This window comes from Melopsittacus undulatus, chromosome 1, assembly GCF_012275295.1.
Source record: "Melopsittacus undulatus isolate bMelUnd1 chromosome 1, bMelUnd1.mat.Z, whole genome shotgun sequence".
Lineage (NCBI taxonomy): Eukaryota > Metazoa > Chordata > Aves > Psittaciformes > Psittaculidae > Melopsittacus > Melopsittacus undulatus.
The window spans coordinates 53,594,891-53,607,317 of NC_047527.1; the positions used below are offsets into that span (position 1 = coordinate 53,594,891).

General features: G+C 43.1%; 1 protein-coding gene across 1 annotated transcript in view; it reads right to left on the minus strand.

Annotated features, from left to right (window-relative positions):
* Nucleotides 1-9,812, minus strand: part of PIEZO2 (piezo type mechanosensitive ion channel component 2) — a 292,868-nt gene extending 283,056 nt beyond the window's left edge. The window contains exon 1 of the mRNA XM_031052912.2: nucleotides 9,749-9,812. Coding sequence (XP_030908772.2) covers nucleotides 9,749-9,812 — 64 coding nt within the window. The remainder of the gene's footprint in view (nucleotides 1-9,748) is intronic.
* Nucleotides 9,813-12,427: the final 2,615 nt, after the last annotated feature.

Genomic DNA, 12,427 nt, shown 5'->3' on the forward strand with positions numbered 1-12,427 from the left:
TTTATCATAGAAGTAAATCACAGAGAGTTCCCCTAACCAGGAAATGCATGAAAATAGTTAATAAAGCATCTTTAAAACCCCAGGAGAAGCTTTTGTTCTGCTCTCTTAGAAGAAGAAACCTGATCAGATTTCAGAAGAAAACAACTAACATTGTCAGAGAGAATGTGACATCAAAGCCTATCTATAGGTTCATAAGAAAAAACTTTGTGAAATGCATGAACTATGGGGATTAAGGTCTTTCCAGTTAAAACATATTATCACAAAAACACAAACAGACACATTATCACACTATGGGGTTTTTTGCTCAATTACGTACTGAAATGATGGGAGAAAGTGCTAAGCTTTATTATATTTAGCTTTGTTTTTAAGAACAGAGCAATGACATCTTATTTAAAAAAAAAAAGTTATTGATTTCCTTTCAATTTACAGAATTTAAGCTATGGAATTGATATTTATTATTTACATAGCACTACACTGCAAATAAACAGGCCTAGCATTTAGCTAACAAATAAGAGATGGGTCATACCTCATGGATTTTTGTTCTCTAAATTAAACAGTAATTTGATATGTGATAAATATCTAGAGATGAAAGAAGAATCAAGAAGTTCATGAAGTTTCTCTGGCTGTTGGAACATCTATCACAAGCACTACAACCTGAAGAAAGCAATCTTATCAGCTAGCATTTAGAAAAGCCTAATTTTTTTTCTACACAGAAATATATATATTGCCAACAAAGAAAATGCTGATGTTATCAAATACAAAATACAGAAAAATGCAAAAAAGTAGAAAGCAATTATAATTCCATGCTCGCCACAGAAAGTGCACTCCTTCTAAAAGGTGCCTGCAATACACATATCCCAGAAAGTCTGATCTCTGATGAAGTCTCAAATGACTAAAACATGTACCTTCTTTTAGGTTGTTATCTTGTAGAAGAGGATCTATGTATCTATCTGTGTCAGAAAATGCAGTGTGTTATTAAGGAATGTAATAGGACAAGTCTTTAAAATTCTAAGCACAGAGTGAAGGACCAAGGAATCAAAACACATTTTAGCAATCACATTACAGCTATGAATACTGTTTAACAATAATCTCATAGAAGTAGGCCAACAAAATGCCAACATGAGCTAATATTTATTTATGGCAGTAAAAGTTTTTTGCATAAATCAGGATTTGTGGAGACAAATTACCCTCACTAGTCTTTGGCTTATGAATTAATCTATTCTCTGTGACCAGGAAAATGCTATTCTGAAAGATGTCATAAAAAGCCACAAATACAGCAAGGGAAGAAAAACACAACACAAACAAGTGCAGACACTATGGAAAAATTTTGCACGTTTCAGATGTTTTCTAACATATGAGCATGTATAAAAAATTCAGAGCAACTATCACTGTACTTACGTGATAGAGGTTAGCAGATGATTTCCTAGACAAGCAAATCCACAGTATCAATGATATGTAATGCTGTAATCAGCATCACATTTTACAGTCGGAGTTTTATCAATCTGGAGAAAGGCTTACTTTCAGATTGCAAGGTGAGTGGAACACTAAATCATTCCTTTTGGATACTTTGGAACTTCAATCTGCATTTAACAAAAGCTAAATTAAAGGTAAAGGCGAAACATGCTTGCAACTTGGACTGCTAGCAAAAGGAGTTCAATGTCCTCTAAAACAGAGAGGAGCTAATTTCTCTATTAGCATGTCTTTTACACCCTCCCTCCAGAATACGTTTATGAGTGGTATGAGCATGACTAGGGAAAAAACAGCACCTGTTTAGCATCTCTTTACCCACATAGGGTTTCAGTGTCCTTCAGCACAGTGAGAATACCACACATCCCCTTATCTATTAAAGAAATAATTCTCAGTCTCCCATGCAATTTCGCAACAGGGGGCAGAATTGACCCTCACCCCAATGCCCCTTAAATACTTCAGGTTTAATTTATGGTTATGACAAGCTACATTAATTAATTAGTGTCTTGGAAACAGTAGGCAGAGTATGTTATGTCTGCAATCCCATGCTTTGTCATATTTTGCCAAAAAGGGAGTGATCAGTATATCACTCATAAACACACAGACTCATCTTGAAGTTTTACTTCATTTCCAAAAGAGCTTCCAAACTGAAAACTACATGAATGAGCTCAGAAGAGCTATGCTGCACTTTCTGATGTTTCAAATTGCACAAGTATAGCATCCTAAAACCCTTTATTTATGGGGAAGGCAGATGTACATAATGGTCATCCCTTTCTCCAGAACTGGACAATTGATAGGAAATTCAGAGCTGTTAATTTCTACAGTTAAACTTAACAGTTGATTTTATGCCTTGCAAATGTTATTCTAAAGTATTAGAGTAAATAGAACACTAGACTGTTGTTGATTTAAGTGATTATACATACTTTTTCCCATCCAAAAGATTATTTACTAAGGCAACAAACTGAAAAGGAATTAAAGAGTACTCTTTTTTTTATTCACAGTAGAGTTCACCCAGGGAATTCATTGCTACAGGGTATCATCAAAGCTAACACTGCAGCTTGGAATTATAGATATAAAAGAAATTAAGATACAATATAGCAACCTTAATGTGACATTCAGGTTTTACAACTGTCTACTCGAGACGGGAAATGGACAGGTAAGACTCTCAGGAGAAGAGGAGAAGTGCATTAATTCAACCACATCCTGAATGTAATGCATCAAAGGATGCACTTCTAGCAAATGCACCAAAATAAAGATATTATATAATTCAACCTGGGGACTTTGTTTTTTTTTTAATATTGAAAACTTGAGTTGGTTTGTCTGACAAAACCACCCCAGTTTCATATATATACAGCAGTTATATGTATCACCAATACACCGCTTTCAGTAGAAGAATGAGAGGACTCTGTCACTCATTCCTGCCAGCAACATCTGCACTTTTCCTGAAAACTTACCTGCATGCTGCCAGCTTCTGACCTGCTTAGCTTCAGAATTCTATCAGGATGACAGCATGAAGACCTGTGATCACCACAAAAGTCATGTTACAGAAAACTTTTACCCTAGAAAACAAACCTGGATTGATTTAGTTACAAATACTGATCAATCTGCTGAAACACAGACAAAACTAAACCCCTGTACCTCTACTATACAACCTTTTTACTAGCTTTGCAAGTCATACTTACAGTATCTTTATAGCTGATAAAGTTATTACAAAGGGTTGTACAATCTATTTGACTACAGACTTTTTCACTAAGTAGCACTTCCTAAGATCATTCTTCAAGATAGAAGGCAAACGGCCTATTTCTTAGAGTGCTGCAGTCCAACAGGCAAAAGTAGTTACTGATATTCTTGAAGTGAAATGTTATCCTCAAAATAAGACACTTCACCTTCACAAGGGCTGTTGCTTCAATGTGAAAAGACACAGAGAAAAGACATGTAGAGAAGAAAAGCTGGAGTGCAAACACCCAGCAGCTCTAGATGCATGTGAAAAAGATTTGTTAATGAAGGAGTGCATCATTTGAAGTCCCTCTCAGATACGATCCATTTAAAGATATTCCCTTCCATGAGACCTCTTAGCAGCACCAGGCGTTCTGAAATCAGTCTGCTTTCGCCAGCACTTGCAACTCTGCTGCTCCAACACACATGCTGGTAAAGCTGTACCATGAAATTATTTTGGTGCTTTAGTGGTTAAAAGTGCTGCACTCCATCTCCCCAGCCTGCTGACAATTTCTGTTTCTCACATTTCTGACTTTCAGCAAACTACCTGAAATTAAAGAGCACTGTGTCTATGCATATACGGGTGCAATAACAGTACCATTCCCTTCCTTGACCTCCCTCAGAAACATCCTCAAATAAAAAATTAGTTATCTGTTCCCAAAAAAAAAACATAGTTCTATCATTTCATGCTATGATTTTACTGCTCTCATTTAAAATAAATAAATAAATAAGAGAACGTACCTCAGTTTTCAAGACAGAAAAGGAATTTCATGGATGACACGATTTCCAACTGATATCCATGAGCTCCAGCACTACAAATAAAGGATTCAAATGCTTTCCAGTTCCTAGTCACCAGGCAAGTTGTCTACTTTCTCCAAGTCACTTTCTCCAAAGAGCTGCTTCCCACTGACTTCCATTCCCAAATTCAACACTGTCTGTGGAACAAGTTACCTACCAGGCAATCCTTGCAAATATATATAGGTTCTGGTTTTCTCTCATCTTAACCATTTACTGGATTCAAACTACTTAACAGAACAGTTAGAATAAGTAAGTAGAGGTGGTAAGAACTTCAGGAGAGACATTTTGTTCCCATTTCTCAAGGGAGGTATCTTTAAAGAGAGTTTCCCAGGGTGCATACTGCAGGGAAACAGAGGCAGTCAAACTGACATGGATATTCAAAGAAAGAGAGCATTGTGTTAGTGGGTGACTGCTGCCTTCCCACTCTCCCCAAAACACTTTTCTCTGGATCTTAATTGACCTAAGATGGAAGCCACAGAGATGGAAATGACATTTACATTTAGCGCGCAAGCAAATCTAACACTGTGCCTAAAAGCCTGGAAAATGCTGCTCCTGCAAGGTCACATATTTTTCCCCTTTGACACCTTTCACCTGCTCTGACCGAACCAGGAAAAACTTCCTTCAACAAAAGAAGCCAGACAAATTTCTAAAACATTTGAACAGGGTAAGAAAATTAAGAGCCATTTTAGGATCTCTCATGCACACTGGCATCCAAGTCAATTTTTCTCAGCACACCACCCATTAAGGGGTTCCTAGACTTCTTGTTGCTGTGACTAACATTTTTATGAGTGTTCTGGGAAAAGAATGGCTTTAAAATGTAACGGGAAGTCTATGTGAATCTCCCTCATGCTGTTCACTATCATTCTTCTCAGCACATCATAACAAATATTTCCCAATGCTGCCATAATGATGAAGGAGGGGGGAACAAAACAAGAAAAATCAGTAAGATCTTTGCCTTCTTTTCAGTAGCTGACCAATTTTAGAGTGTCACAATCACCACTCTAACTATGGGAAGTTTATTTCAACTTTAGAAGCATGGCAGAGGTTTTAATGTGTATGTACACACATACAAACATGTATATACCCTCACTATGCAAATTACCCTCTAGTATGAACAGTCTTGCATCACAACTTGCTTTGTCATCACTCTGATCTCACCTGTGCAGGCTGGCACATGAAACTCATTCATCCACCCGTAAACTGCACCACAATGTCATATTGTACCATCATTTTTAAACAGCCACCTCCAGAGAAATCCAAAATAATAACCCAAGCATGGTACAGCTCACTGCCTCTAGATTTGCCTTAATATTTCAGCCTTGTCCAAATTATCTTGTGCACAGAAAATGTCAATAGTAATAATTCAAAGCATCAAAACATATAGGGAGGAACTAAATTCTGTACTGTTTAAAATGTAAAATTTAAACAGCATTTTAGTACCTGCTGATGTAGCTATGCAGATACTCCCCCTGCAAAGTCTTCAGCAATACTTGTTAATTTGAGGACTAAAGTCACAGAGCACACCCAGCCATGCTGGACTCTACCTTTTCCTTCCATGGCAGAACAAGGAGCTCAGTCCCACAGTGGTACTTCCAACAGCCGAATATACATGGGTTCGAAAATACTGTGCATGCTTTAAAAAACATTCTCTGTAACATATCACTTATATCCCGAGAAGATGATAACTCTGACTCATTTGATATCACTGCGATGAATCACTATGACTGAAAGAAATAAAAGCAACTCCCGCTATTTAGCAGGAGTTCAAAGATGCGGTTTGAAGAAATCAAGTGAAAGGTTTCAACTAATATCTGAACTCCGTCATCTACAAAAACTCCAAAATATTTGCTTTTTACCTGACATCACTTACCAAACTCTAATACTTGTGCTCACCCCTCAAAAACCAAACCAACTCTCTAGAAGCTTCTACAAGTCTTACTTTGTCTTCATTCAGGAGTTCAGGAAGCAAGCGTAACTTCTCAGAAGTGCTTGGGCAAGGCAGCTAGTTCACTGAAGCCCATTTGGTGGTAACACACAATCCAACAGCATCAGTCAAACACCAGAGAAAGCTGTTCTCTCTAATCATTGCTTTTCCCAGCACGCCATTTGAAAATAACATTATTTTGCTTAAAAGAAAACTAATGAATTGTGTGTGAAGTAAAACAATTGGAAGCAGAATAATTGAAAATTGTTATCAAGTGATGTAAACTGCAACTTTGTGGTTGAAGTATTTAAAAACCAAAGGAAACAATTAGCAGAAGATTGTTCTGATGCCTTACTTAAAAATCACATTTTGCATGTTTCAAGTTCATATGAGTAACAACAAAAAAAAGACAAATTCATGCCAGGGCTCAAGCTTTAAAAAACAAAACAAAAACTTCCCACCACCAGTGCCAAAAGCTCCCCCTCCTCTATTTTGTTATTTGTTTTTTTCAGCATTGTACTATCACGATACAGGAAAATATCACATTAATCTCAATGTCACAGTAATCTCAGTTAAAAAAAACAAACCAAACCAAACAGATCAAACTCACCCTGTTCCACTACATAACACAGTACTTCATTTGCAAGGAAATTTATTTACCATTACTGTGATTTACCATTTAGGCTCTAGTTTTGCATTAGACTGAACACAAGATTTCATCATGAAAACAACGTGGTGGAGGATCAACTTTTAAGTCAGAAACCTACAAGGAGCTTTTCAGTCCCAGAGGGGTATTTTTGTCCATGTTAAATTTCCTGTCTTCAGCAGACATCCAAGACGCATCATTCTTGAACTTTAAATGGATACATCTAGGATTACCCATGGAAGATTACACTCTTTGGTGCTTCAGATCTGATCCTAAAAAAAAATCTCACAAGGAACGGTGTTTTCCCAGTTACATGGTGCTAATCAATGCTTGGAAAGCATTTCATACCAGCAAAGACAATTAGCATCAGTATTTCATTTTACTTAAACTAAAGTATTGATATTAGTAAGAGTTTAAAGCATTAACCATTTCTAAAGTGTTTAAAGAACCAACTTCGAGCTTAGCAGATGTGTTATTTTTAACAAGTTTGCCACAGCTGCCATTGCTCATCAGGGTCCTCCAACCCTGCTACTTTCTATCCTCAGAAACAGAAAAGGAAATCATACCATGATAAGAAATTACAGTAACCTGCCATTTTAAAATCAGGTTCTGAACTGAAAGAACAACTCTGTATTACCCCTTTTGGCACTGCCCAGAGAGGGGTGGGAGACAGAAGGCATCACTCTGAACAGTGAGTCCTCATGGCAGCTTTCCAGCTGCAGATGCAACCCCACTGTAAAAGTCATACAAAAAAAACACTTTGATATATGATCTCTAAAAGGCCTTTTTCCAGAAGCCCATGAAACACTTCCTTGATGCTTTGGAAAAGAGGAGAACATTGGCTTAAAGATAACTCAGGTGCAGACACAAGAAAAGTGAAGGAGACTGAACTAGGTTTCACCCTAGTAAGGATTCTGCTAACAGCTTGTAAAGGGGAAAAAGAATAACAGGCAGACCAAGTTAAGGTAAGAGAAAAGCTGCTTGTCCATTTACTGATTTCTCTCTCAAATCCAACTGAACAACTATCACAATATCACCAAAACCAAAAAGCTCTGCGGTGGGATTTCTCTTTCATACTCAAGACAGGAAGTCCCTCCTTCACATTTCATATTTCTATTAATCTTCAGACGAGTAGGATTTATTACCACATGCAATTCATTACAACATAAATTCTCATCTGTGGAAGTATTACTGCAATGAGAAAGTACCTCTGTATTACTATCAGGAACTGGGACAACAAAACAACTTTATCTGAACTTATTTTGTTAGAGAAAGAGTTTGGCAAGAACCAGATTGAGCACCTGACGGAACAATACTTCCACTATTTTAATATCATAGCTAGACGCTATGTCATTAGAGTAATATAAACAAATTCCACCTGAACACAATTTATTTCCTAGAGACTTCCCTCCTGCCCATATGTCTTTCCAGCAAATTCATCTTCATCCATTATCCAACCATATTTCACCAGTTTAATGAAAATACAGATGGGGTCCAACAGGTTTCAAACAGGGGTGCCCTGCTCCCAGCCCTGGCACTGAAAGACCTGCCCTAGTACCACCACCCCTTGGCCTCGAGGGCAACCTGCCGCCTGCAACACCTACCACCCTCAGCCCCTCTGCACACAGCGTTCCCGCACACTGGCCACCAAGGCACCCACATCCAGTCACACAGGGTGACAAAGCAGACGGCGACCCCTCACCTGCTGCAAGCTCAGGCCTGGGCACTTGAATGGAGGCCACGGGCTCTGGAAAGGGCAGCAAGCGGGTGCAGGTGCTGGTGGTGGGCTGGAAAGCTGTCTCCATCTCCCCTTCATACAATCCCGCAATCACAGAGCTCACCGCACTGCCTCAAGCAATACAATAAGAAAAAAAGTGCGTTTTTACTCCCAGCCCATGGAAGCAAGAGGGAAGCACCTGGTAGCGACCTGGGAGTCGGGGAGTGCCTCTGGTGGGACTAAGGAGGGTCCGCGAGCTTCTCCCGCAGAATTCGGAACTAATGGGGAGCACGGGGAGCGTGGAGCACCTCCCGAGAAGGGTGAAGGGCACATGCTGAGATCGAAACGTGCTGGCTGGGCCACCACGGGGCTTCTCAAGGACAAAGGGTACGCGTTTGGGGGTTGCTGCTGGGCAGCTCTGTCCCGGGATGCCGATGAGGCCCCTAGGGGACCTGCAACCCGGGGTGGGAGGCGGACCCCGCAGCCTCTCTATGGCCAGGAAGGGGCTAAAGGCGCCCAGGACCCTGGAGCCCCGCTGCGGCCGCTCCAAGTGAGGGACGGCCTCGCTCCGCCGCCCGCGGAGGATGCCCGGCGCTGGTCGCCGAGGTATTTCCTTCCGCGCCGTGCGGACGGTGGGCACCAGCTCCCGCCCCGCTTTCCCACCTCCCGCCCGCAGCCCGGCACCAGCCTCGGCCCTGCCCTTCTCAACGGGAGCTTACACGGCGAACCCGTCAGATCCGACCGATCCAACGAGTAATCGTTGTTTATTCAGAGTTCAATTTTCAAACTGTACGGAAGCATGGATTAATATTAACATATTCACCCGCGGCTGGACACCGCGGTTCTCCATCCAAAAGTAATGCGTTTTTTGGATGGCCGCCTGCTAAGTAACGCGATTTAATGAACTGCAATTTCTCTCTCTCGAAATAAGCCAAATCTCCCCCCTGAAGACCCTCAGAGAATTGCTCCGTCTGAAACAGCTCACTCCTCGCTTTTACAAAGTACCCCCAGAACCCCGATAAGGCAGATGAGCCAGGAGGGCGAACACCAATTCCTCCTCTCACTCTCTCACACCTTCCCCTAGGATGCGAAGCGATTCGGGGTGACGCGAAGTCAGCGGCTGGGTTTCCGAGCGGGAAGCCGAGGAGAGCCACTGAGACCTGCGGAGCTCCGCACGCCGGCACTATAGGGCGAGCCCTGCCACGCGTGCGAGCTCCGCACCCCAGGACGGACAGTGACAATAAAAACAACCATATCGACACCATCAAACAGCAGCAAATACATAAGAAATAACGGGTGAGCAACGAAGCTGAAAGTTTTCCAGGTTAAGAGCGGACCGTGGGAGCTGCCGCGTGGAAGGAGCGGGATGCATCCCCTTGAGCCGCAGGCTCGGCTGGCAGAGAGGACCGTCCCGCAGCCCCGGGACGCGCACCCGCGCGGCGACAAGCCTACGGACGGACAAACACACGGAGGGACATACCGGCAGTCAGACACACGGGCAGGAGCAGCCGGAAGGTGAGCCCGCACACCACCTCGGTGGCCATCGCGGAGGGGTGGGGATCGCGGCCAGCCGGCCGGAGAGCCGTCCGTCTCTGCGCGCCACCGCCGCTCCTATGTCCGCCCGTGCGAGGAGCCGCCGCGACGGCGGAGCATCGCCCGTCCCCTCTTCTCTTCGCCTCGCCTTCAGCCGCGCCGCCTCACGCCTCCCGCCGCATCCCGGCGGCAGCCCATGCAACCAGCGCCGTGCCGCACCCCCGGCCAGGGGCACACACACACGCCCGCCCCCTCGGGGCTCCCCCCCACCGCTGTTTTTCCGCCCTCCTCCCGTCCGCCGAACAGCGCGGCGCGACCCCCACGCCCTCCGCACCGACGGCGCGGGACCAGTCGGCGGCACCCTACGGCGCGCCCCGTGAGGAAACTGCCCCGCGCCCCGCCCCGACAGGGCCGGGCCGCTCAGCGAAGGGGCCGGCCGTGCGCTGCCTGCCCATGCCTATGCCCTGCCCCTACCGCTACCCCGCTCTCTGCCGTGCCCTTACTCATGCCCATGCCCGTGTGCCTACCTTCTGCCCATGCCCCTACTCCTGCCTCTGACCCCACCCTGCCCTCTGCCGTGCTCTTACTCGTGCCCTGGCCGTAGGTCCTGTCCCGTGTCCTCGCTGCTGCCTGCGCGTCCCGTCCGCGTCGCAGGGACTGTCCTGTCACCGGGCTGCCACCCCCAGCTGGCTCCTGTTCGCCACTTAAAACCTTATCGGTTTTCCTTAACGTTTCTTTTTGTGTTGGTTTGGTTTTGTGTGTGGTTTATTTGTCTGTGTTTTGTTGTTTGTTATTTTACTATAATATTTTTCTTATTATAATTGTTGTTATAATGTCATTAGTATTCACTAAAAGCTTCTGATTTATACTTTTTTCTTCTTGAGCAGGGGAGCAGTTTTCTCCAGTTTGTTCAACCCCCCCTTCCCCCTCCCCCATGTTTCAGCAGGGCATTCAGGTCCACAAGCAAAAAAAATAGATCTGCGGTCGCTGGAATGTATTTCACTTTTCTGGAAAGCTTTTTACCCTTTAAAATATGGTACGGGTTAGAACATGCGGTGGGTTGAAAAGGGCCTTTTCGAGGCTCAGCTGGCGTGTCCCTGTGTGTGTGCTGAATAAACCTAATAGCCTCGGTTGAAATAGTAATGCTGTAAAATAGAAGGTTATTAATGTTATTAATACAAGTAAAAGCCCATTTAATCTTCAGCACTGTACTGCAAGCCCTCCCACTTAACTGAGGTGAGCTTGGACAGAATGTCCTCTTTGTGGGGCAGTGCTGGAGATAAGTCTTCAGTTTCCTGCACGATTTGGAGTAGGAAAAAAAACAGGAGCAGTGACCCTATGGTCCTTAGCATAAATTCCTGGGGCTTCTTCCCAATGAAGGACCTCATCCAGTCTTCCTTCAGTATAGGAAGTTTTAGGTCTGCTCTTGAAGTCCTGGCTTTTTGACTCCTTGTATTTACTTAAGCATCTTTTGCTGTTGCATGCTTTTTAGAATGCATAGTTTAATACCGTTGTTGCAGAGAAAACTTGGCAAACATGGGGTTGACCCACAAAAGGGTCTTTTGAAGAAAAATGTTGTTGTTGTTGTTGTTTCGAGGGTTCAAATGCTAGGTGTTGAGCCATGTGGACATCTGATTTTTGTTTTATGAATAATACAATTATTCATATAATACAACAGGCAAACTGATTTGTGTATTTGGAAAGTAAAGAACTCCAGAGTTACAGATACAAAAATGCTCAAGGAAGGTAAGAAAAATCAACTACAGGCCCTATTTCAATGTACCAAACGAGTCCATTGTGAGGACGGAAATCACAAAGGACCTGTATCACAAAAAACCTGAGCCTTTGCTGAAGAGGCATGGTCTTTTCACACCCATACACGAGTGTGTGCATAGAAGTTTAATATCACATCTTCCAGTGTTACAGGGGAGTGTAACAAAGCCCTGTCCCAGTAGGATGAATGTGAGACTTTAACCTGGCAGCGGGGCACACCCTGGGGAGATGGCTCCCTCACTTCCCACATTCCGGCCCAGCTCAGCTCTTTCAGATGTCTCGGCAATGAACCAAGCCTGGAGATTTGTTTCCCAGTGTTCTAGAGTGGGTTTCTGTACACATGGATCTCTGTGTATATGCCTAGTGATCATGTCTGTACACACTAAAATACCATGATCGAGTAGGACTTCATCTGCTAGTGATCAGCCCATAGCAAAGTAACTGCACATTGTTTTATGACCACAGGGTCTGTTTCCAAAACTCAGAGTTCCTGAGGAAGCTCTCCTTGCCTTAGAGGCTCCAAAGCAAGCAGTTAATGGGGTAGTCTGTATGTGTAGGATACATGCACGGCTGAAATATTCTGTGCACTTTGGCAGCACATGTCCAGCTATCGATCAGGACTTTTTTTTCTGTTCAGTCATCCAGATTCACTGACACATGGATGAAGTATTTATTATTTTAATAGCACTGTTACCAAATACTTTGCTTCCTGAAACACTGATTTTAGTCTAATATTTGGGAAATAATTAGCCAGTTTTCAATACTTAGCATTCACAAGGTATGAAAAGCAGACTTAAAATCCATGTATTGAGCGGCTCCTTACCTTCTGCCAGACTGTTCATCTACTGCAAAA